A 27,117-nucleotide genomic window follows, 5' to 3' on the forward strand; every position below is an offset into this window, starting at 1 on the left:
CCTCTGCCTGCCTGCCTGATTGCCCCAACCACCTTTGCCTGCCTGATGGCCCCTAATCACTCACCTGCCTGCCTGATTGCCCCTAACTGCTTCTGCCTTGGCCCCCACCACCACAGCTTTGTCCAAAAGGACGTCAGAATGATGTCCAGAAGGTCGTTCGGCCGTCCGGTCTAATTAGCATATTATGCTTTTATTATAGATTATTAACCTGCGCCAACAGTTTCTCAGGGATATTGTCTCCCCTGCAGACACTGACATTATAATGACTGCTCTGGTAGGAAATGGGATCATGGTTTTCCCAAACTATAACTCGATTTGGGGCTTTCTCATACTCACAGGCATGAACCTTGGCAACAACAGGCTCACCATCCAGGCATTAGATTTCTACTTGGTATGATTTTTTCTCCTCTTAGGAAGTTTCAAAAAAAGTAACTTTTGGTATTGGGGCTTTATCTTGAAATCCTAGTACGTTTTCTTACTTGGCAAGGGGAGGTGTGCCGTATTAAATCTGAAACTTACAGAGAAATCTGTGACCCTCATTATTTTTGTGTATTTAGTTACCCTCTCTCCCCTTCTTTTTCTTTTTGTTCTTGGCTTCCTGAGACCTCCTGTGCATCATTTCTCACTATTAGACTTGCCAGAATTCTATTCCTTTCCTTTCTTACCTCTTAAATATTTCCTTTAAAGTTGGGGACCACTGCACCTCTATTTTAAGAATAAATAAAATCATATGCATGTCTGGTTTTCAGCATGGACATAGAAAATGGGGTTTCATTTTTTTATTGTTTTCTCTGTCGTCAAGATTGGCTTTGGGAAAACATTCATAAAAAGCTATCCCGTTGGATGATGTGAGGAGAAGGCATAGCCCTCTTCTCCTCAGGTTCTTTTTAGACCACAGGAAAGAGATGTAATTGTTGACTCTGAGTCTCATAAGGTCAGACATATTCCTTAATTTATTTCCCATAATCAATAATGGATATAAAGACACCCACTGACCAGAGCTGAGCCTGAGTCATAAAATGGGCTATGGTGCCCTGGCCGGTTTTGCTCAATGGATAGAGCATCAGCCTGCAGACCAAAGGATCCCAGGTTTGATTCCGGTCAAGGACATGTACTTTGGTTGCAGGCTCCTCCCCAGCCCAGACCCTGGTCAGGGATCCCGAGGGAGACAACCAATCAATGTGTTTCTCTCATATCGATGTTCCTCTGTCTTTCCCTCTCTCTTCCATTCTCTTTAAAAAGCAATGGAAAAATACTCTTGCGTGAGGATTAACAAAAACAAACAAAATATAAATAAATAAAGATAATTAAATGTTTTTTGTTGCTTTTTTTAAAATGGGCCATGGCATTAAGACAGGAAATCCTGAGTTTAGGGCCCTAATTCTGGAAGGCTCCCTCTCAGATGCCCAGGTCTGACCCATCCTGCCCTTGGTGCTAGAGAGGAAATGAAACACACCAGTGAACAGATATGTCATGCCAGGGCAGGGCCCAGCAAAGAGCTATTGAATATAAGGTTATTTTTAACAATCGAAACCACACGAAGGCTGCCACCTTGCTTTCTCCCCACCCGGCTGAGGCCCAATTCCTAAAGAAAGGAAAACCTGAATTCATAACCTTCCTCACTTTGAGACTTCCTTTTCTGCCTCAGTATCTGACTTCCTTCTATTGCCCCTTTAATGGCTGACTCATTTCTCCTTTCTCGCCCTTATTTTTGTGCGCTTTTTTGATAAAGGAAACCTGGCTCCAAAATATCTGTATGTCTATGTTCTGATTCCACATTGTAGTTCTCACGGTCTCATGCCTGGTGTTCCCTCTCCCTACTGCACTTGTTTCTAAGGATTGGTGCGAACTTACCACACCACACGGAGGCTCTGCGGGCTGGTCACAGCGTCTGCCTCGGGGTCCATGACCCGGAACCCCTGGAAGGCAGAGTGAAGTGGGGGACTTGGTGCACCTGGCTGGTGCGCCCATTCCCCAGCTGCTGGGAGTGTTGGCTACTAAAGCTTCACACCTGCCCCCTCTCAGGGGACCTGCCCTGATGAGGAGCAGCCTCACCTCCATGGTTCCCTGAATGGCCAGGGGCCAATGACACAGGGAAGCCAGCCTGTCGTCTCAGTGAGGCAATAACTCCGTGTGCGCACCTGCCTCTCCCCATCCCCCACCCACTGGGGCCAGGCCAAGACCACATCGTTGCTTAGCCTCTCTCCCCTGCCCTACCTGGCCCCCCCCTCCCTTAACTCCTCTTTCCTGCGAGCATTCCCAAAATAAAGCACTTTGACGGCTTCTCCATCTCAGGCTCTACTCCAGGAGACACTTCTAAAATGCTGGTAATCATATTTCACATTGGACTTGAGGTTCAACAGGAAAGGTGTAAGACTCCAAATCTAAGCTTCTGGGACCTGATATCCCTGTCACTAAAGACATTCCTGGGGTAGAGGGTGAAGTCCCATGTGTGTGGGGCTGGAAACAGGAAGAGGAGGCCTTCCATGGTGCCATTATTCTCTCTCATCTTTGATGCTTCTGTCTCTCTCCCCCTCTCCCTCCCTCTCTGAAATCAATAAAAACATATTAAAAAAAAAAAAAAAAGATTTGGGGCACCATGCTTGGAATCAAAGGCTCCTTCATTACTATGGTGTAGTTTTTAAAGTGATTTATTACATTTTTATCATCTGAAAATGTGATGATCACAGTCATTATTAATTAAAATGAAACAAAAAATAAGTATAGTACTTTATGTTTTAATTTAATGTTTTTAATTAATATGACTAATTAATTAATTAATGACTAATTGTTGGTAAGGAAACTATGGATTATTACCACTTATTATTATCAAAACGCAGTCACAATTTCCTAGGCATATATAGTGGCTAGTAGTCAGATAAACTAATACATATAAAGTTAGATAACACTGTACTGTTTTCCAATCCCAGCTGGACAGTGATCCACTTTCATAATCGCCATGATATGCACATAAAAGAAATGCCTATCAAAAAAATCTTACAAATATTACTTATCTCCAGTTACTGATATTAATAGTACCAATAATGTGAATCAGACCTCCTCACATCTCTGTCAGTCTAACGGAGAACTTTGAATAAATTCCTATGGTCACATATCCGTCACGACCACTTACAGTTGCTTTTCAACAGGGGCATAAAATACTTAATAAAAACTACCTTACACCTAAGGAAATAAAGATTCACAATCGCAGAAACTATACCATGAGCATAAATAACTCCATGCAGGGTCCCAGACAACGAATTGATCCCACAAATTCACCCAGAACAAGGCAAGCCATCCGTTCAAATACCATACCCTGCTCCAATCGCTGGTACCCAAGTAAGCCCTTGGCCCGCTCAGAGTTATTCCTGTGGGCTCACCAGGGATGCCCCACTCACTGAGGACTAAGTCCCTGGTCATCCTGCACTCCCATTTTTGCCCTTGCTGAGAACCTTTAAAAAAAAAATTTGATTTTTTACAGAGAGGAGGGAGAGGGATAGAGAGCTAGAAACATTGATCAGCTGCCTCCTGCACACCCCTTACTGGGGATGTGCCTGCAACCAAGGTACATGCCCTTGAGCGGAATGGAACCTGGGACCCTTCAGTCCGCAGGCCGACGCTCTATCCACTGAGCCAAACCGGTTTCGGCATGAGGACCTATTCATTCACCCTCAGCCTCACCGAAGACACCAGAGCCGCCAGGCTCGCCCAAGCCCGGGATGGCTCCCGACAGCAAAGACTAGCTCTCTGGGCGGGCTCCGGAAAAGCGCCTCTGACAGCTGGGCCGCGCTGCATCCTGGGAGCCTTCCAGTTTCCGGGAATTCGCCAGCTGCGGACTACATTTCCCAGGAGTCTCCGGGACAGGCCTTGTCAGAACCCGGCGAGGGTGGCCGTGGAGAGCGTTAGGGACAGCTGGGCTCCCAGAAGCTTCGGAGCCCAAACTGGCCTCGGTGTCTGCGTTCTTTTCCGTTGTCCCCAAGTTCCGTTGGACGTTGCGCGGCGGTTGGTCGCGTGCCACACAGTAGTCAGCGCCGGCCGAGGGTGGGGGGCTCATCAGTCTTAACGGAAGCGGAACTGGGACCGGCAGGGACGGTTGGGAGGCGCCGGCGGCGGTTGGGTGCGGAGGCCCCTCGCGCACCGGCCCGGGTGTCCCTGCAGCGGCTGGAAGGACCGGGTGCGATCGGCGGCGGTTCAGGGCGCGGCTTGTCCGGTAACGGGGTGGTGGGGTGCGTGGCTTTATTTGTGGGCGCGGTTCGCTTTGGCTATGCGCGCTAAGTGCCCTGGAGACAAGCATGTCAAACTCAGAGGCTAACGCGGGCCAAATAAGGTGTAAGGTTACATGGGCCGCAAAACAAAACAAAACAAAAAAAAACACCTTTAATTTTGATATAAATGTAGATTTATTTCGATAGAGACATGCTGAACACAAAGGGCTGAAGTAAATGAGTTATCTATAACATAAAATAATAGAACATTTCAATGAAAATTATCTTTTTCTTGAACATGAACTTAACCAGACACTGAATAGCTGCACAAATTAATAAGCGAATAAACCTATTTCTCTTGTTCTCCGAAGCCAAATATTTCCTGTTGCACACACCAAACAAGTCAGTATAAGACTAATGATGTGGCCATCGGCTGCCAAAATATTCACTGCTGGTATTAGTGGAGAGAAATGGTGCAGCACAATGATAGTAATCAGCCATTAGTGGGCGTTGTGATTTGTTATTAATAACTAGAGGCCTGAAATTTGTGAGAAAGGTGTAGGGTGGGTCCCCTCAGCCCAGTCTGCACCCTTTTCAATCTTAGGGCGTGTCTGACTACTGGTTTAGGCCCGATCCGGGCAGTCGGACATCCTTCTCACAATCCTGAATCACTGGCTCCTAATCTTTCACCACCGTGCCTGGTTGCCCCTAACTCCCCCCCCCCCCCCCCACTTCACACCTTCCCTCAAACCCCTCTTGCCCCCCCTGCTGGCCTTATCACCCCTCACTGCCTCTGCATGTTTGCCTGGTTGCTCCCAACGGCCCCCCCTCCATGGCCTAGTTGCCCCTCACTGCCCCACCCCCAGCCTAATCAGCCCCAACTGCTCCTCCCACTGGCCTGGTCACTTCTTAAGGGCCGCCCCCCCCCCCAGCCTGATCACTCCACTGGTCACCCCACGCAGCCTGCGCTGCTGTTCAGTCGTTTTGTCGTCCCTCACTAACACCCCTGCCGGCCTGGTCGTAGGTAGCCATCTTGTGAGGGCATGAGGGTTAATTTGTATGTTACCTCTTTATTATATAGGATTATGTATAACAGGATATTGTAAAAATTAAGTTATGAGATTTTTATTAAAACTTTTCTTACATACTGTTATATTGGCTGGGTCGCAAAAATATTCATTGTGGGCTGCATGCAGCCGGCGGGCCCTGAGTTTGACATGCTCACTCTAGACTCTCAGGTCCTGGAAAGTTAAGTGACCCCAAGAAAAGAAGCCCTGTACTCGGCCCCAGCCTGAACGTAGACTTGGGCCAAGAACTTTATTTGCTTCTGGTGTCCTCGTGACAGGCTCTGAGGAAGACGGGGGGGGGGGGGGGGGGGGGGGGGGGGGGGGGCCAGGTAGGATTCCTAGAAGAGCCACCCCTTATTGCTCCTTGGGGGCCAGCTCCCTGCTTCCGGGCCTCAGTTCCCGAGAACTGCTGTCACCTCAGAGAGTCCAGCCTGCCTTTACATTGGACTTGCTTGTATGTGGGTGAAAGCAGATGTGGCCCTGGGGCAGCGGTTCTGAACCTGGGGGTCGAACGACCCTTTCACAGGGGTCGCCTAAGACATCCTGCATATCAGATATTTACATTACGATTACAGTAATGTAAGTTACAGCAGTAGCAAAATTACAGTTATGAAGTAGCAACGAAAATAATTTTACGGTTGGGGGTCACCACAACATGAGGAACTGTATTAAAAGATTGCGGCATTAGGATGGTTGAGAACCACTGCTCCAGGAGTGTTTTGGTTCTGTATTTCCTTTTTTATTGAACTCTGTCTGCTCCAAGAAATGCTGGTGTCAAACGATTCCTCTTCCCTCCCACTGCTTTCAGGTTTCTAAGAAGGACCCTGAGGAGGAGGAAAGAATAGGCGGATATTTGGAAATTGACGTTCAGGTGAGTTTGGGTTTCTTCTATAGCCATACAGTTACTTTTGTTTTTAGATCACGAGAATATTTGCTTTCCTCTGCCTGAAATATCTTGACTGGTAGGGTCCCATGGGTCTTCCTCCTGGAGAGGGACCCACCATGCTGATGCCTTCCCCTCCCCCGTGGTCCCATAATGTCCCTTTCTTCGGTTAGCGGCCATCTGTTCACATGGTGAACTGTTCAAATCCTTCAGTGCAGTCTCCCTCTCTCAGTGTTCTGGAGCCCTGGCTGCTTTTGCTCAGTAGACAGAGTGTGGGCTCTCAGACTGAAGGGTCCCAGGTTCGATTCCAGTCCATGGCTCAGACCTCAGCTGCAGACTTGCTCCCCAGCCCTATCCGGGCACGTGTGAGAGGCAACCAATCGATTGTGTCTCTCACATTGATGTTTTTATCTCTCTGCCTCTCTCTCTTCCACTCTCTCCAAAAATCAATGGAAAAGTATCCTCGGGTGAAGATTAACAACAAAAAAAAAGCAACAGACAAAAAAGAAATATGCCTCATGGAGGTAACTGTCAGAGCTTTATTTTAGCTTATGATTACTTGGAGAGGTTAGTATTCAGGTAGATAAACTATTTAAAAATATATATATGTTAATTTTTTATAGAGAGAAAGGGAGAGGGATAGAGAGCTAGAAACGAAAATGAGAGAGAAACATGGCTGCCTCCTGCACACCCCCTACCAGGGATGTGCCCACAACCAAGGTACATGCCCCCTTGACTGGAATCGAACCTGGGACCTTCCAGTCCACAGGCCAACGCTCTATCCACTGAGCCAAACCGGTTTCAGCAGATAAACTATTTTTTATCTTTTCCACAGTCATGAGTTTCAAAACTCAAGGCAAGGGAACAGGAAATTCTTAGTTTCAGTTAATAAATTCCAATGTTGTGCCCGGCCAGTGTGTCTCAGTGGTTGAGGATGGGCCTATGACCCAGGAGGTCATAGTTCAAATCCCTGTTAGGCACATGCCCAGGTTGTAGGCTTGATCCCCAGCAGAGGGTGTGCAGGAGGCAGCCTATCAATGTTTCTCTCTCATCATCGATATTTCTATCTCTTTCCCTTTCCCTTCCTCTCAGAAATCAATAAAAATTTATATATTTTTAAATTTCCATGTTGTAATGCCTTTAGGAGCAGTGATGTGCTTTGAGCTTGGGGCATAGGGCTTTGCAGTATGTGTCAACACGGGCAGAGACTTTCAGGTAATCTTTGAGTAGAAATCTGTAACATTGCTAAGCATAAGTTGTTTCAGGTCCAACTTTGTGTAGGTTGTGAGAGGCAGGCAGTACTGTGTGTGGTTAAGAGTAAGGCTATGGCCGAAACCGGTTTGGCTCAGTGGTAGAGCGTCGGTCTGCGAACTGAAAGGTCCCGGATTCGATTCCGGTCAGGGGCATGTACGTTGGTTGCGGGCACATCCCCGGTAGGGGGTGTGGGCAAGAGGCAGCTGGTCGGTGTTCTCTCTCATCGACCTTTCTAGTTCTCTATCTCTCTCTCCTCCTCTCTGTAAAAAATCAATTATTTATATATTATATATAAAAAAGAGTAAGGCTATGGCTCTAGAGCTCCTGGATTCAAACCGTGGCTCTGCCGTTCCTGGCTGCGTGAGCTTAGACAAATGATTCTGGCTGTCTGTGCCACATCGACAAAATCAGGTCCAAAAAATACCTACCTTGTGGGTTGTAATGATGTGAGGTGAGTGAATATGTGTAAAGCTCCTTAGAACAGTGCCTGCCTCATGATACAGGCTTGGTAAATATTAAGAGTTGCTGTTGTGTGGTGATTCTGGATCTTTCCCAATCAACTCCTTATAGATCAACATATGAAGGAAACATGAAGATGATTGTGGTGGGTACTTGCAAGTGTAAAAATGTGACCAGATGCTCAAATGGTAAGGTAAATAGGAGGAGGAAAGGGTAGGTCTTTGCTACAGGTCTTCTTATTCCAGATGACCACAAACCGCTTGAAATTGAGATAGAATTTTGGCAAATATTTGTAAATTTTTAAAGTGGGCACAATGTCTATAACTTAATGAAGTTATCCAGTGCACATGACTTACAAAATATCTAGCTCCATTGATCTGGAGTAAGACGATATAAGAGCTGGGAAGGAACTTACAGAAAATTAGTGTCCAGTGATCATGGAAACAGGTAAATTTCAGTATTTCTTGTGGTAGAATAATATTCACCTAATAAAAATTATGTTTATAAAGAATCAAAAAAAGGAAAAATATAAGTGATAATATTAAGCAAAAGTTAGTTATGAACAAAAGCACTCAAAAATATTAGGAGTGCTATATGAATTCCATTAGGAAAGAGGATTTTGAAAGACATTTTTCAAGGATCGTATCCAAAATTTTGTTTTCATCATGCATTCGGTGAAGAAGTTAGGTGTAGCCACACTGGTCCAGCATCTACTTTGTACCAAATAGGTATGTTTTTGTTGTGTTTCTGCTGATGTGTATGCATTTTCTTCCTCAGACTTTGAAGGTGACTTACATACTTCGCGTTCACTGACGGGAGAACCCTGACAGTGACAGTCTCACTGCAGTGAGGAGCCACAGCCCCGGGATGTTCAGGAGCGGGTAGGTGTGATTTGTTTCAGGCCCACTGAGTTTCAGTGTTGGGCTGTTTGTTTAGTTTTCTTAAGGACTGCAATTTACCCCTTTCCTGTCACTCAATATTTTACATTTGGAAATAAGCTTTATGGCTTCGATTATGGAATTAATACAGGTTTGTGGCAAAACAATTTACTAATCCAGGAATCATAGAGAATGAGGTAAAAAATTATATTCTCCTGCTCATTCTTGGTATTCCAGTGTGGGTGCGTTTTGCTTGTTTGTTTTCCTACAAACTTGTGTGTCTAGTTTTGTTTCTGCAGAATGAAGTCACATGAATTGGTGATACAATTGAGTTGAAGATTCTCTGTCTTTTAATTGGAAACGAAATAAAAGAGGGGTAAGAAGTGTAACAGGTGGTTACACTGAAGATTAAGAAAGATCATATAAAATGGTGTACAATAATTGCTTAAAATACGTTTTAGCCATTAAATAAACCCTGACATGGCTTTTATTTTAACATATTTTTAAAAATATATTTTATTGATTTTTTTTTACAGAGAGGAAGGGAGAGAAATACAAAGTAGAGAGAAACATCGATGAGAGAGAGTCATCGATCAGCCGCCTCTTGCACGCCCTCCCACTGGGGATGTGCCCGCAACCAAGGCACATGCCCTTGACCGGAATCGAACCCAGGACCTTTTAGTCCGCAGGCCGACGCTCTATCCACTAAGCCAAACCAGTTTTGGCTTATTTTAATATTTATTTAATCTTGAGTATGTAGAAAGAAGAGGGAAGTGTCAGTGATTCTTTCCTTATTAGAAAATTTTCAAGTATTTACAACGTTTAGGAATATAGAAATGCTATTTAGAAATTGATTACCTGGGCAATGAAGATGAATTGAAAGGTTACTTCCCCAGAAAATAGCAACAGTCTCTAAAGTCTTACAAAAATCTATTTTACAAATAATATTTCCAAGGACAGATACTAGTACCAGGAGGTTGAATAAGGAGGTTATAGATGAAAGTATTCAAATAAGCCACCAATTTGCACAGAACAACCCAGTTGAGCCTCTGGCTAATGTTCCCAGATTGATACCTCACTGGGTTATATTTTCTGAGCCAGCTTTGCAGTGCCTAATTTTGTCTCTCCATCTGCAGCTTCTGTAGCAATATTTTTTCCTGTATATTTAAGAGCCTTCTTTGTTCACCTTGTTATTCAGGAAGAATAGCAGGCTTAGAGCTGGGCTGTGAAATTTAGAATTGTAAGAAAGCAGGCCTGAGAAGTACAGATTTTATCAAGAGAAAAATTACAAGAATGGCATTAACTTTTTTACATTAACTTTCTCACATTATTACAATGTAATAAGAAATAATCTTTTTCATTTTCACTAGTAATGGCTACAACGTATATTAAGCAATTATTGTATACCATTTTATGTGATCTTTCTTACTTAATCTTCAATGCAGCCATCCGTGGTAAACACCTTTTACCCCTCTTTTATTGAATTTCTCAACAGAGGTGTTGAGAAATTGGTAACCATCAAGTTCAAGTCTGACATCAGTCTTTATCTTAATTTCACATACACTTCACACATTATGTATCTTGCCTCACTAAGAAATTAACTATGTATGTTTTTCTTCATCAATTAATGTGGCCCATTACCTTCACAACTGTGAAGGTAGAATGGGCCATTATTTATTCAGCCCTTTGCCCAGTATTACATAGTTTCTAATTCTTGGTTATCATAAATGACTTTTGGTTGACTATTCTTATGTATACATCTTGTATATTTCCCTAGCTATTTAAGGATACATTTCTATCTGGAATTTTGGGTTAAAATGTGTCCCAAGCCGAAACCGGTTTGGCTCAGCGGGGACTGAAAGGTCCCAGGTTCGATTCCGGTCAAGGGCATGTATTGGTTGCGGGCACATCCCCGGTAGGGGGTGTGCAGGAGGCAGCTGGTCGATGTTTCTCTCTCATCGACGTTTCTAGCTCTCTCTCTCTCTCTCTTCCTCTCTGTAAAAAGTCAATAAAATATATTTAAAAAAAAAAAAATGTGTCCCAAATATAAGACCCTGAGATAATAATACTTGGGCAGTAATATAATGACTAAAAGACATAGTTGTTACCGTTAGGATAAGAAAGACAAAATATGTTTAGGAATAAGTAGGGCAGTCAGCAACAAAGGCCAATATGCAATTCAGATAGCCTGGAAGGAGGCAATAGTGAGGTAATTGTAAGCAATACTATTAAGTCTTACCAACTTTGTGGAGGCAGATGGGATATAGCCTGTGATTTTATACCATATAGTTTTTATCCTGCTAATATTAGTTGCAAAGTAAGGCTATAAGATCAGGTGATTCAGCAGCTCCCTTGAGGGTATCATGTCTAAAAAGATAAACCAATTTGTCAGAAGACATGAAAAGTAGCAGGATCAAGACCTCTCAATATATCCTTGAGATTTCTTTGTGAATTTCAGCCCTTTTTTTCTAGGGAGAGAAATCATATAGTTAGTATAATGCATGGCCACCGTTACAATAATTATGCAGAATATCTAAACCAAAAGTTCATTATGGTCATACTACATTATTATACATAGCTATAATTTTTTTCATCTATTGATGTCTGACAAGTGTAGTTATACTATATACTTCATGTAACATATTTTTTTCTCTTGATAATAGATCTTGATTATTTTCCCCAACTTAGCATAGTTTCATAGTGTTCCATTGCATAGATGCTCTGAGTGTATTAAGTCACATTGCTAGGCACAATTACCTGAGCAATTGTTTGTATATCCTGTCTGCTCCTATGTCTTGACCAATTTTCTGAAGTCCTAAGCCCATGAAGTGTTCTAGTCTTGGACCATGTTGGCCATTCTCAGTCCTCATAGGTAGGAATGGAGGGCGGAAGATCTGATCTGGGGAGGACTGAGTGGTCCGATCTCAGACTCATAGCAGCACCCCCAGAATTGGGCTGTGAAAGAAACCTTTCTGCTGAAGGCCCTGGGATTTTAGGGGAGAGTGTAAATTCCGCATGAGGTATGTGGGGTATGGATTCGTTTGAGTCATGATGGGTCAGTTAAGCCCACCTGGTCTAAAGCTTCCTTTTCCTTCCCCAGCGCTGGCTTCTCTGGACTCTGTGCTTTGCCAATAGAGGAACCCCACGGAGCACTAATCAGTTCTTGCAGTTATAGAACCATGGCTGACGTAAGTTGGTATTTCTCTCGACTTGGAATGCAGTGATTTTTAGTTCATGTGAATCTTTCCCTTAATTGTACTAAAGCCTTCTACCTAACAGAACCCCATCCCTGAGCCCGCCTCTCAGTTCCTCCTATTCCAGTGAAGGGTGGTGCCAGATACCCTCCATCCCTCCCTAGGTGCCTTTTCCAGTCAGTCATCACCTCACTCACCACCTCCTGCATGCTCCGTCTTCCGTCAAAGTAAAGGAATGGAGTCTTTTGTGGAAAGTACTTGAGCTTCTGTCAAAGAATAGCTCTCTTACTTGTATAAAAGGAGAAACCAAGAGTAGATGGATTTTATCTATCAAAGCACAGATGGGATTTATATAAGAGGAGAGAATGAAAGACTTTACATTTTGGAAATGACAGTTGTCCCTTTCCTGCTAAGATGCTGGTAGGCAGGAGTCAGGAAAGAAGCCAGGCAGGATACTGTTCCCGCCCGCTGGACGACCACCAAGAAGGCAGCTTCGGTGGCCGCCCTCTGAAGAGCTTTGGTGTGTCCCGTGGCGTGTCCGTGGCAGGCTGTCCGGGTGGTGCCCCTGGTTATCTCTCCATCCTCGTGCCACCAGGCCTGCACCATCTCCCTTATCAGAATCTCTCATCCCCTCAAGTCTGTGGCATGATGAGGTAGTGAGGAGGGTCCCAGTGGACCACACAGGAGAGCTTGGAACTTCCTCACAGACCTGAGTTTTCCAGGAGGCTCAGGTGGGATTTGGGATTTCTTGGTCTCAGCCTAAGTTTATGTGCAATCATGCTTTGCAAGGCTTTTCAGGATTAGAGGGGGAGCGAGTGGATCTTTCCCGGGATTCCCTGATTGATGAACACCGGTACCAAAGTCCATTCTGTCATTGACCAGGACATGCAGGCCTTGGCGACATCTGTTAGGCACAGTATCCTCCAACTCGGGAATAAAGAAGGTGTTAAGCTCTGAGTGGTTAATGATAACAAGAAGATGAGCCAGCCCCTCAGGTGTGGCTCAGCGGTTGAGTGCCAACCTGTGAGCCAGGAGGTCACCATTGGACTCCTGGTCAGGGCACATGCCCGGATTATGGGCTCAGTCCCCAGTAGGGGACTTGTAGGAAACACATCAATGATTCTCTGTCATCATTGATGTTTCTATCGCTCCCTCTCCCTTGCTCTATGAAATCCATAAAAATGCATTTTAAAAAAATTGACCAAAGAAAAGATGATCCAGATTTTTAAGTATGATTCCAAGAATTAAGGAAAATCTTTAGAAGTTTTGTTTAACCTCAATATGTAACATAATAAAGTTACTAATCTAATATATCCAAATGATGAACTGAATTATAGCTAATAACCCATTTTATGTATTCATCATAGTAAGAAACAATTCTAATGAAATCTAATAGAATGATTTATTTGAGGCTTAATGATAATTTTAATGGAAATTATATTTCTGAAATAGACTTTATAGTGTGTTTTTTGGGGAAAATTTCGTGCCTCTCCTTCTTCCCCTCTTCCCCCATATTCCTTAAAGGGACAAGATGGTATGACAGCTCACATTTATAAAGAATTTATGAGGCAGGCACATAGCAGGGTATGTGTATGTATACCCATAAGCCTTCCTTTCTCCCTCCACTATTTTTCTTGAATAGAAGAGAAGCTGGGATTTTTAAGTATATTATCAGACAGGTCTGGAGAACTGAGTTAATCACAGTATCCAGGAAGTTTTTTCTGCTCCATTCTTCTAAAACATGTAGACACACTACTTTAATCATACTAATTTCCTTACTTTTCCTACCTGTATGTATCACAAGCTTCAAGCCTCCTTCATTGTCATATTTTTCTCTCCTTGCAGTTTATCCTTCACATTATTTTTTTCCCTCTTGGAAATACTTTCTTAAATTCTTTAATTTCATAAGTAACGTGTGGATTTTTGGTTTTAGGGGTTGGTGACGTTCAGTGATGTGGCCATCAACTTCTCTCAGGAAGAGTGGGAGTGCCTGAGCCCTGCCCAGAGGGACTTATACACGGATGTGATGTTGGAGAACTACAGTAACCTGATTTCAGTGGGTAAGGTCGTCTGCCTGAGATAATCTAGAATCTCCTCTCTGCAACATCCGCTTTCTTCATGGGAATCACGGGGCTGTCTCTGAAGAGACCAGATGGATTTCTTCTTCCTGTTCTCACAGGAATGGTTTGGTGTTGTTGGGTTAGAAATGGGTTCATGGAGCACCTTGGACTTCCCGCCCCTCAGCAAGCTTCACACCTTCCGCTGACCCTTCCTGCAAAGGATGCTTCTCCTCTCTAACGACCGAAGAGCTAGATTTGTGTTATGGGGCATTTATTCATAACCATTGTTTAACTTCCACATTTCTATAAATGATCTGTGTTCTTGCTACTCAAAGTGTGGTTCTTTTTTTTTGAGGAACCATAAGAAGGCCAGAGTAAAGTAGTGAAGGAGAAAATACAGAGTATCGGTCATTAGTGAGGAAGAAGGCAGGGCCCAGATTATGATATGCAGTTTCGTTAGTTTAGGAAAGGGGCGGGATGTATATTGTTTTCTCAGTGACTTGGTTTACATGGGGTTTATATATATATATATATATATATATATATATATATACACACACACACACACACACACACACACACACGGGATTTATATATATATATATATATATATATTTTTTTTTTTTTTTTTTTTTTTTTTTTTTTTTTTTTTTTTTTACTGGGAGGAAGGGAGAGAGAGAGAGAGAGAAGTATCGATGACAGGGAAACATCAATCAGTTGCCTCCTGCACACCCCCTACTGGGGATGTGCCTACAACTAAGGTACATGTCCTTGACTGGAATCGAACCTGAGACCCTTCAATCCAAAGGCTGACTCTCTGTCCACTGAGCCAAACTGGTTAGGGCTGTTTTAACTTTTTCATTGTTAAGTGTTACACAAAGAAGTAACATGAGCTTCTTCTGGGCTGGTTAGAAATGCAGCTTGTCAGGTCCTGCCCCAGACCTGCAGGACAGAATCGGCATTTACAAGACCCCTCGGTGATTTTTACATGCCTTAAAGAAGCAGTGCTGTGTTCTTTCCTGACCCACATGGAGGTCGTACAGCCAGGAACAGGGGCCTGATGCACTCTGGCTTTCAAGAGCCTCTTCACTTTAGCTGAGGCTGGTCTGAATGAACAGAATTCATTTCTTACCAAGCAAATGCATTTCTTTACTTAACCACAAATTTAGAGTAAAAAGTTACAACCTGCCAAAACCGGTTTGGCTCCGTGGATAGAGCATCAGTCTGCGGACTGAAAGGTCCCAGGTTCGATTCCAGTCAAGGGCATGTACCTTGGTTGCAGGCACATCCCCAGTAGGGGTTGTGCAGGAGGCAGCTGATTGATGATTCTCTCTCATCGATATTTCTGACTCTCTATCCCTCTTTCTTCCTCTCTGTAAAAAATCAATAAAATATATTTTTTTAAAAAAAAGTTACAATCTGAGCTAACTCCTAAAAATGTCTCATGAAACTTCTTTTTTCCTTTTAGCAAAGTAACATAACAATAATGTTAACAGTTAACACTGTACTTACTATAAACTAAAAAATATATATATATTAACTTACTTAACTTTCACAATGTCCCCATGAGGTAGGTACTGTCTTATTTTTAATATGTTTTTATTGAGTTTTTAGAGAGGAAAGGAGAAGGAAAGGGAGAATGGGGGGGCGGGGGGGAAAGACATGGATATGAGAAAAACATCAATTGATTGCCTCCTGTACACACCCCAACAGGTATCAAACCCGAAACCTGGGCATGTGCCCTGATCTGGAATAGAACTGACGACCTTTCAGTGCATGGGACAACACCCAACCAAATGAGCCATACCAGCCAGGGCACAGGTGGGTGCTATTTTTATCTGAGGCACATATAGTGTAAGTGGCTTTCTAAGGTCACACAGGTGGTGGGAGGCAGTGGCAGCAATTGAACAGAAGTCTGGCTCCAGAGACTAAATCTGTTTATTTTAGGGATGGAGCCTGATCATTTTCCTATCTATGTGATGTCATGGTCTTTATTCCCATCATCCTCTCTTCTGTGAGGTCTTTATCAACATTATTTTAACCTTTACTTTATTGACAGTTAACCACATATTTTAGCTTCGAGTAGGCATATGTGGCGACGCTATTGGAGCAAGAAGGAGAGCCCTGGATGGTGTGAGGGGAGGGCCAAGAAGTTTTGACCCAGGAAGGTAGACAGGAGGGAACCAACAGTGCAGGACACGCCCGCATAGGCCGCAGAGGAGGAGAAACGGGAACATCCGGGGTGATGCTTGGAAAGGTCCCTGTACAGCACCAGGGCCCGTAGAGTGAAGGCCCATCACCGGGAGGAAATTGAAGTCTGAGTTTGAGCTCCAAAAAAACTTCATCTTGATCTCATTCCCACCCTCCTTGTTTTCTTCTCTTGTTTCCCTTCGATTTCAGTGAGGAGGATGTGCTTTTGTTTTGTTTGCAGTGTAACCATTTGGCTTATATGTTGGATTCATCACCTTTCCAGCACTTTTGTGTTTGTGAGCAAATATACGCATTCATTCATAAAGTCTGCAATTTTTCTTTAATTAAAAAATATATATTTTATTGATTTTTTTACAGAGAGGAAGAGAGAGGGATAGAGAGAAACATCAATGAGAAAGAAACATTGATCAGCTGTCTCTTGCACACTCCTCGCTGTGGATGTGCCCGCAACCAAGGTACATGCCCTTGACCAGAATCGAACCCGGGACCCTTGAGTCGGCAGGCCGACGCTCTATCCACTGAGCTGAATCTGTTAGGGCAAGTCTGCAATTTTTTGTTTGTTTTGTTAATCCTCAACCAAGGATATTTTTTTCCCTTGATTTTTACAGAGTAGAAAGGAGGAAAAGCGGAGAGAGAAAGAGAAACATCATTGATTGGTTGCTTCCTGCATGCTCCTGGCCTGGGGCCAGGGATCGAATTTGTAACCCAAGTACATGCTCTTGACCAAGAATAGAACCCACAACCCTCTTCTGCTCAGGCCATCACTAACCACTGAGGAACACCAGCCAGGGATGCAAATATTTTGAATGTCTACTCCCAGCCAGGCATTACACCATCATGAACAAGATAACTATCCATTCTCATGCAATTTATGTAGTCAGGGAGAAATAAAGTTAAGTAAATAAATACATGTATAAATACAATCCTATGTTTTTAGAGGAAAAGTAAATGACAGAGAACAGAAAATGATGGGAATTTATAAGGCTAATTCACATAAGGTGGTTAGGGAAAGTTTTCTTGAATAGACACAAAAGCCTGGGATCAAATTATGTGACGGGGGGGGGGGGGGGGGAGGACTATGCCAATCACAGTCAACAGCAAATGCAAAGGCCCTGTGGTTGGAAAGGAGCTTCATTGGAGGGCCTTTAAGGCCAGAACAGAATCGGCAGGGGAGTGTGTACTAAGAAATTAGTCAGGAAATGGGCAGGGGTCAGATAATACAGTTTTGTCATTGTTTTAGGATTTGAGTTGTTTAGTCTCTTTCACTCTGAAACATTTCCAGTGTCTTTCCTTGACTTGCATCTCTTGCTGCTGCTGATCATTACAGGCCAATGTTTGGCACTGTGCTCCTCAGACAGTGGGTATGTCTGCTTTTTCCTCACGATTAGATTTAGGTTATGCATTTTGGCAGAAATAGCACAGAATTGATGCAGCATTCTCCTTGCATCCTGTCAGGTAGTGCAAATGATTTGTCATTACTGCTGATGCTTCCTCTGAGCAGTTGATTAAGGTTGTAAAGTTAATCTTTTTTCCTTTAATGAGTATTTTGTGGGAAGGACTTTGAGACTATGTATTCCCCTTCAAACTTCCTTTTATTTAGATATTGGATTTCTAGTCAGTGGGTTGTAATATGCTCTTCCCATTATTTATTTTGAAGCTCAAGATATTTGAGCTTCTTCCAGATATAACCACTGGGAACCCTGTCATGGGGCTTCTGGGTCCTCTGACATATCTCCATCACTTTAAACACTTCCTTATTTCTGACACTTTCCCTATTGTAGCTTTAATATCAACCACCACTTTAAGGTGGTTCCTCTCAGTCCAGAATGGTATTTAGAAGCCAAATCTGGGTACTAGGTTTCCTCATTGCTGCTGAGGGATGGCTGTACCCATACCCCCTCAGTGGACAGGTCTAGGGAATATACTTATATACTACATATACATATACATGCACACACATTTACTTCTATATATTGAAAATCTTGAGTTCACACAGATATCTCCAATTTCAATTCAACACTACAGGTTTCATTTTAATTTACTCACTTTCCTCACTTCCAACTCCCTTCTCTAACAGTGAAAAACCTGGCTTCCACTATCCTTAATATATTTACTTACTTGACCAAACTCTCTGTATGTAACCAGCCTTCCATTACCACCACCACCTTAATCATATGATCGCCATCTCATCCCCCGTGGGCTCTGGCAGCCCATGCCTGTCACACACTGACACTTACCCTTCTCCTGCTTGCATTCTGATTTTCTTCATGGGACAATCCTTTTTATGGTGGAACCCCCTCACATTGACATTCAGTACCCTACTCTGGGTTTTATTTCATTACATCTTGATCCTTTAGTGTGCATTAATATTTTATGTGATAAAATAGGAAGTATTTGTTAAGCTTCTCTGTTGCATACCAAAGTGTGATGATGGCGTTGAGGAAAACCACTTGTGCAATTGTTTGACTTGTGAGTGAAACTCGCCATTTTTTATGGAGCGCCATTTTTTTCTTGAAAGACTGACTAACACACACACTATGGTTATCCAGACTTAGGTAGTTGGAAAAATTTTCTTGCAAGTGAGCCTGTCATTTCAAGAACAACTATTTGCTGCCAACAATAGAATTCAAACTTTCAAGTAAAAAATTAGAATTGTATGAAACTTATATCCATCTTTTTGAGCTTTACAGCTTTTCACTTTTCTTTTTTTCCTAATGAGATAGGTGGTAATATTGCCATGTGATTGTTTTGATAGTGTATAATGAAATATATCAAATTCTCAAAGATCTGCACAACGCAGTGAACCATTTTTTTCAAGTGACCAGTATGTGATGTTGCAAAATTATGCATAGATAAAAGGTCATTCAAATTGTAATGGATTTTTAAAAATATATATTTTTTATTGATTTCAGAGAGGAAGGGATAGAGAGAGAGAGAGAAACACCAATGATGAGAGAATCATTGATTAGCTGCCTCCCGCACACCCACACTGGGGATCGAGCCTGCAATCCAGGCATGTGCCCTTCGCCAGAATCCAACCTGGGACCCTTCAATCCACAGGCTCTACTCGCTGAGCCAAACCAGCTAGGGCAGATTTTAATGTAACATAGTAGGAAAAGTTCCTGGGTATAGTTGCATATTCCACATTGTAATTAACTTTTAAAGAACTATCACTTCTCAAGTTTTACTGTAATATCAAAGAAACACATCCACAATTACCTGAACAGGTTTATAAAATACTAGAGGCTGGTGCACAAAATTCATGCATGGAGGGGAGGAGGGGTGTCCCTCAGCCCTGCCTACATCCTCTCACAATCTGGGACCCCTCAGTGATCAGGGCCTATTGGGACTTGCCTTCCTCAGGCTGCCACTAGCTAGCCCCACTCCCACGACTGCCACTGCTTGCCATCTGTTCAGCACTGTCCCCCTTTCCCTGCCACCATGCACCTCCCTCTGTGGGTGGCAGGTATGGGGTGCGATTGCTTGGCTGGCCTGGGCCTCCCTCTGTGGGGTAATCGCTGGCCCACTTCACACACCCGTCACAACGTCACTGGCCTGTGGCCTGGGCCTTCCTCTGCGGGGTGATCATGTTGCAATGGCAGGGCCCCCTGACCAATCACATCGCACCTGCCTTGACTGGCCTGGCACCAATGCATGTCATAGCATGGTCACCTGGAAGGCTGTATGGTCATTCAGTCGATTTGCATATTATGCTTTTATTATTATAGATTATTCCATTTTGCAACTGCATATCTGTGGAAGATTGGATTCTTCATGTACTTAACCAAAATAGCATTGCCACAGATTAAATGCAGAAGCAAATATGAGAATCCACTTGTTTTATTTTGAAAATGTAATTATGGTTCATGAAATCTGTTAACATTCAATGATTTATTGTAAAAAGACATAACCCTTATAAACAAAAGTGTTTTGGGGTTCTCAATGATTTTTTCAACAAGAAGTTAAACCTATATTCATTTATAAACTCTGGTAAGCCTTACAAAAAACATTCAAGTACTAAGTAATTATAATGCAAGCCCTTATCTGGCAATTCAAACTTAATTGAACTATTTGTTGATGCTAAGTTGTACAAAACTGCGTTCCAAGCTTGGAGCTGAGCTGGGGCTGGGTGGTAACTTTCATTACTTTTAGTTTATTTCTTGTTTCTAGATTTTAAACATCTTTCTTTGCTCTAAACTTCCCACATGACCACTGATGGCTAACCTCCTTTAGTGTATCAGGATTTGAGCTGGGTGGTTGTATTACAGCTGTAGTTAGTTTCATTTCACTTGTTGTTTGGAAATCCAGTAGAATCTTGGAACTTTATAACTGCTCAAACTGCAAGATTTTGTCTGCTTTCTAGCCCAACACCAACCACTCAGAAAAATTCCCGTGAGGGAGAATTATCTAGCTTAAAGTTGTTTTTCAATGTGAAGATTTTCTAGAATCCAGTTAATCATGCCAGCCTTTACACAGTCATTAAAAGTTTGGCTGGAATCACACCTGTGCACAGAAGGGCTTCACTGATACAAGGACACATTTGGTTTAAGGAATCATCTGTATAGAAAGAGGGACTTGTTAAAGTGATTTTTTTTGTCAAATTCTCCAGAAAACTGTCAAATCAGAACATTAAGATTACAAGAACTGAAAAGTCAAAATTTAATTTTATGAGAAGAGACTTGATGCTTAGGAGTTTAGTAAGTCTACTAATCCAGTTCACTTATAGGTATTATTTTCAATTCATCTTTTATTTTTATTGTAAAGGGCATTTTTCTGGTAGAGGAAATAAAATGTATGGTTTTCCTGTTTTCTTTTAGATTTGGAGTCAACTTATGAGACCAAAAATAGCTTTTTAGAAAAGAACATTTCCGAAATAAGTTTTTCCCAATGGGCAGAAAAGGAAAGAAGTAAAACACTTGATCTTGAGGAATCCATTTTCAAAAATAATTGGAAGTGCAAAAGCAAATTTGACGGACTACAGGAACATCAAGAGGAATACTTTAGTCAAATGGTAATCAGTTATGAAAAAATGCCCACTTACCAAAAAAGTAAATCTCTTATTGCACATCAAAGACTTAATCCAGAGAAACCCGACATTTATAAGGAATGTGGGAAGACTTGTAGTCATGGTTCAAAACTTGTTCAACAGGAGAGAACTCATACAGCTGAAAAACACTTTGAATGTAAAGAATGTAGTAAAAACTTTTTTAGTGCCTATCAACTCACTGTGCACCAGAGATTTCATACTGGTGAGAAACCCTACAAATGTAAGGAATGTGGGAAGACTTTTAGTTGGGGATCAAGTCTTGTTAAACATGAGAGGATCCATAGTGGGGAGAAGCCCTATGCATGTAAAGAATGTGGAAAGACCTTTAGTCGTGGCTATCACCTTACTCAACATCAGAAAATCCATATTGGTGTGAAATCTTATGAATGTAAGGAATGTGGAAAGGCCTTTTTTTGGGGCTCAAGCCTTGCTAAACATGAGATCATTCATTCAGGTGAGAAACCTTATAAATGTAAAGAATGTGGGAAAGCATTCAGTCGTGGCTACCAACTTACTCAGCATCAGAAAATTCATACTGGAAAGAAACCTTATGAATGTAAAGTATGTGGAATGGCTTTTTGTTGGGGGTATCAGCTTACTCGACATCACATGTTTCATACTGGAGAGAAACCCTACGAGTGTAAGGAATGTGGGAAGAACTTTAATTGTGGTTCAAGTCTTATTCAACATGAGAGAATTCATACAGGTGAGAAGCCCTATGTATGCAAAGATTGTGGAAAGGCTTTTAGTCGTGGCTATCACCTTGCTCAACATCAGAAAATTCATACTGGTGAGAAACCTTTTGAATGTAAGGAATGTGGGAAAGCCTTTAGCTGGGGTTCAAGTCTTGTTAAACATGAGAGAGTCCATACTAGTGAGAAATCCTATGAATGTAAAGACTGTGGAAAAGTCTTTGGTAGTGGGTATCAACTTGCCCGACACCAGATATTTCATACTGGGGAGAAACCCTATGAATGTAAGGAATGTGGGAAGACCTTTAATTGTAGTTCAAGTCTTGTTAAACATGAGAGAATCCATAGTGATAAGAAGCCCTATGCATGTAAAGAATGTGGAAAGACCTTTAGTCGTCGCTGTCACCTTACTCAACATCAGAAAATCCATATTGGTGTGAAATCTTATGAATGTAAGAAATGTGGAAAGGCCTTTTTTTGGGGCTCAAGTCTTGCTAAACATAAGATCATTCATTCAGGTGAGAGACCTTATAAATGTAAAGAATGTGGGAAAGCATTTTGTCGTGGCTACCAACTTACTGAACATCAGAAAATTCATACTGGAAAGAAACCTTATGAATGTAAAGTATGTGGAATGGCTTTTTGTTGGGGTTATCAGCTTACTCGACATCATATATTTCATACTGGAGAGAAACCCTACAAGTGTAAGGAATGTGGGAAGAGCTTTATTTGTGGTTCAAGTCTTGTTCAACATGAGAGAATTCATACAGGTGAGAAGCCCTATGTATGCAAAGATTGTGGAAAGGCTTTTAGTCGTGCTGATCACCTTACTAAACATCAGAAAATTCATACCCGTGAGAAACCTTTTAAATGTAACAAATGTTGGAAAGCCTTTAGTTGGGGTTCAAGTCTTGTTAAACATGAGAAAGTCCATATTGGTGAGAAATCCTATGAATATAAAGACTGTGGGCAGGCCTTTGATAGTAGGTATCAACTTAGTATTCATCAGACATTTCATACCAGTGAGAAATCTTATGATGTAAGGAATTTAGGAAGATTTACTCATGGCTCAGGTCTTGTTCAACATGATAGAACTCATAGTAATGATAAATTCCATGAATATAGAGAATGGGAAAGTCTTTATATGGTCAACTTACTCAATTGAAACAATTGCTATTGGAGAAATTATGATTGAAGAGATGTGAAAACATTTTTTTTTTTGTGTGTGTGTGTGTATGGACAATTTAAACAGAAATCTTATTCTAGAGAAAACTTATGAATGTGAGGGATGTCCAAAAGCCTTACATATGTATGGAAAATTTGATATTAGAAAATTTGTACTAGTAAGAAATATTTTAAATATGAGGAGTATGAAAAGGCATTTAGACTTCTGCACGATCTTATTGAAGATCAATTTATATTGATTTGAAACTATTTAAATGAAAGGAATGTATCTTTACTCATGACACAGAGTCTGATAAGCATTGGAGGATTTATATTTAAAAGAGACACTTCAAGGAATGAGGGAAGAATGGAAATTTAATTCAGTTCTTGCTCGGCATAGCAGAGAATATGCTGTGAAATCTTATAAATGTAAGGAATGCAGAAAGGTTTATAGATGTGATAAGCATCTTAGAATACGTCAGAGAACTAATCCGCATGAGAAACCCTTAGGTTAGAATGCAGGAACACCTTTAGTCAGGTGCTACTCAATCTGTTTTCTAGAGACTAGTACTAGTCCCAAAAATGGTAATCTGTCCATCAGGAGATAAATGCAGAAAATGAGAGTAAGTGTTTGGAAACATTTATAGAAATTTGATATTGCCATCACATCGTTGCATTTTATATAAGTATCAATTAGCTCATGAATGTTTGAAAAGTAAAAACAAAAGTTTGCCCTTACCCATAAATAACTGAGACAGTATTCATACGTATAAAAATGTGACACAAGTTACGATATGATTAATTGGAACAAGAAATCCCTCACTTGTCACCTGATTAGCAGAATGTTCATGCTATAGGAAGATTTGGCTAATGTGGGAATCACAACTTCCTTATGCCCATAAAAGCATAGAAAATTTACACAAAGTAAGTTCATTTAGTAAATGTATAGAAGGCTTCTAACACTATTCAGTCTTTTGAATAACAAATATTTATTATCTATGTAATTATTTCTGTAACAAAGTTAGGGAGCCCCTTATCCATGGCACACAGCATACTGATTGTCATCACTTTTCCACCTCCTTATTCCCTGTGGGATGTTGGTCAAAATGTTTATCCCTTTTGGGAGTCATCTTTAAAATGCTGGTGATGGTAACTATTTAATTGTGCTTTTGTAAAGATTGGATGGATTTATACGCATCAACTCCTTGGAAGAGTATCCGGTATGTAATCTATGCCCAATACATATTAGCTGCTGTTCTTATTCACATCATTAGTATTACTACTAGTGAATTCTTAAAGAGAGGAATGCTCATTGGTATAATAAATTTAGGAAAGCTTTTCATAACCACTTATGAATTTGAGTTTCAGGTAGTTCATTCTGGATAAAATTTAGTAAAACAAAACCTGAGAGGATTTTTATTCAGAATTTATCCCTTAAGCTTCATAAGACATTAAGACTGAAAATAAATGTGGATTTAGCAAGTGTTAAGATGGGAATATACCTGAAGAACCAGAGAGAGGTATGAAATAATTTGCCTGAAATGACAGGCAATAATTATAATTCTTTGTTCACATTTCAAGATAAATTAGAAATTACAAAGGAAGAAACTACATTTGAGGATTCTTTCCCAAAATCTTATGGCAATTTTCAGACAAGTTGAAAGAATAGTATAATGAATATACTCTTCTCTACCTAGAATCAATAATAGTTAACATTTGACCATATTTGCTTTCTCTCTTAATATATGTGTGTGTGTATATTCATGTAGCACTTGACTTATAAATAAGTCCTGATAGTTCATTCCTGAACACATTAGCATGTACCTTTTTAGATTAAGAATGATCTTATTTAATACCATGGTCATACAAGAAAATTGTCAATAATTCTGTAATACCAATATTATTTTCTATTTCATATTTTCCAGTGCTCCCAATAATTTATCCTATTGCTATTTACTTTCTTTTAAAAAAAAATATATATATATATATTCTTTTATTGATTTTTAGAGAGAGGGGAAAGGAGAGAGAGAGAGAGAGAAACATTAATGTGAGAGGAACATCAATTGGTTACCTCCTGCAGCCCCCTACTGGGATGGAGCCCACAACTTGGGCATTACCCTGACCGGGAATTGATCTGGTGACCTCTTGGTGTCTGAGTCGTCACCTGTTGCACTAAGCCACACCACTGGGCACTATTTACTTTCTAACCAGCATCCTCTTTATATTCATGCATTGTATTTGGTTGTCATGTCTCTAGGTTTTAGTCTCGAACAGACAGGAAAGCTGTTTTATAGAATGAATACATTCTAGATTTGTTTCTTTACCCATTAGGAAATAGTGCATTAAGAAAAAAATTGAATTGTAAGACTAAAGTCTCACATTGATAAATTTTAGGTTAGTCTACAGGTAGACCGATAATGGTCAGATATTGAGTGCTTAACAGTTGTTGAATAAATTATAGCTGCTTGTAGAAGGACAATTTGGAAATTTTCTTTTCTTTCTCTTTTTAACCATAACTGACATAGTAAGTTCTGAAGATTTGAGTATCACAGCTGATGAGCACAAAGGGACTGAAAGCTGGAAAATAAGCATCTGGGAATGTACTGACTGATGTTCACCAGTCATGTAAAGTGATAAGACAGAAGAGAGAGAATAAAGGGGAACAGATTAGCTCAGCAGGACAGTAAGATATTGGTTTTTGAGGAGGCACATGTTATGACTCAATGATGTGGTCATTGGGTGTTTTTATATCCATTATTTGTTTTAGAAAATAAAGTCAATTAAATTCCTTTATTGCAGTCTAAGATGAATCTGAAGAGGATTTATTTATGCCTTTTCTCCACTCTGCCCAAAGGGATATCTCTTATTTTTTGCTTTAAATATATTTTTTAATTACAAGGTGACACACAATATTGTATTAGCTTTAGGTGTACAGCTCAGTAATTTAGACATTATATAACTTACTAAGTGGTCACTCTGATAACTCTAGTACATATATGACATGATACATACTTATTACAATACTAGAGGCCAGGTGCACAAAATTCGTGCACAGGGTTGGGGTGGGGGGAGTCTCTCAGCCCAGCCTGCACCCTCTTCATTATGGAATCCCTCTCACAATCCAGGACTGTTGGCTCCCAACCTCTCGCCTGCCGCTTCTGCCTGACAGCCTGATCACCCTAACCTCTCCCCTGCCAGTCCAATTGTCCCTAACTGCCCTCCCCTGCCAGCCTGGTCACCCCCAACTGCCCTCCCCTACAGGTCTGGTTGCCCCCAACTGCCCTCCCCTACAGGCCTGGTCCCTCCCAACTGCCCTCCCCTGCTGGCCTGATTGCCTACAACTGCCCTCCCCTGCCAGTCATCTTGTGGTGGTCATCTTTGACCACATGGGGGTGGCCATCTTGTGTTGAAGTGACTCAATTTGCATATCACTCTTTTATTAGAACTAGAGGCCAGACACACAAAAATTTGGGCAAGAGTAGGCCTTCCTTCCCCCAGCTGCCAGCACTGGCTTCCCTCCAGTACTGGGACTCGGGCTTCCCTCCTCCAGCTGCCAGCAGGCATCTGGGACCCGGGCTGGCTTCCCCCAGGTTGCCCACACACACTTGAGACCCGGGCTGCCTTCCCCTCAGCTCTGGCTTCGTCAGGAAGAAATCTGGTCTAATTAGCATATTATCTTTTTACTATTATAGGTTATTGACTACTAGAGTGGTCTGTCCTTTTGCAGAGGCCCAGTGCATAAAATTCGTGCACAGGTATGGTCCCTAGGCCCAGCCTGCAATTGAAACTTGAGTGTCTGGTATGGAAGGGCAGGTCCCAGCTGACCTCTGGGCCCTGGGCAGCACTTCCTCCCTTTCCCACATGCCCCCTCCACCTAAGTCACAGCGCTTGAGTCCCCACACACAGATGCAGTGAGCGCGGCCAGACACTGCAGGCTGGAGCGCAGCATGGGCCTCTGGGCTGCCCAGCGGCACCACACGGAAGCTGGACAGCCAGAACACAC

General features: G+C 41.8%; 1 protein-coding gene and 1 long non-coding RNA gene across 2 annotated transcripts; both read left to right on the forward strand.

Moving 5' to 3' along the window:
* Positions 1–4,082: 4,082 nt before the first annotated feature.
* LOC123651934 lies at positions 4,083–8,730 on the forward strand. Its single transcript, XR_006740948.1, has 3 exons — positions 4,083–4,210; positions 6,081–6,143; positions 8,646–8,730. It is a non-coding gene; the product is annotated as an uncharacterized LOC123651934 (long non-coding RNA).
* A 7,041-nt stretch (positions 8,731–15,771) lies between these two features.
* On the forward strand, positions 15,772–25,593 carry ZNF283 (zinc finger protein 283). Its single transcript, XM_045578203.1, has 3 exons — positions 15,772–15,821; positions 21,029–22,181; positions 22,938–25,593. The coding sequence occupies exons 1-3, from the start codon at positions 15,797–15,799 to the stop codon at positions 23,113–23,115; spliced, it is 1,356 nt and encodes a 451-aa protein (XP_045434159.1). The 5' UTR covers positions 15,772–15,796; the 3' UTR covers positions 23,116–25,593.
* The last annotated feature ends 1,524 nt before the right edge of the window (positions 25,594–27,117 follow it).

Source organism: Pipistrellus kuhlii, unplaced genomic scaffold (genome assembly GCF_014108245.1).
Source record: "Pipistrellus kuhlii isolate mPipKuh1 unplaced genomic scaffold, mPipKuh1.p scaffold_m20_p_90, whole genome shotgun sequence".
Taxonomy (NCBI): domain Eukaryota; kingdom Metazoa; phylum Chordata; class Mammalia; order Chiroptera; family Vespertilionidae; genus Pipistrellus; species Pipistrellus kuhlii.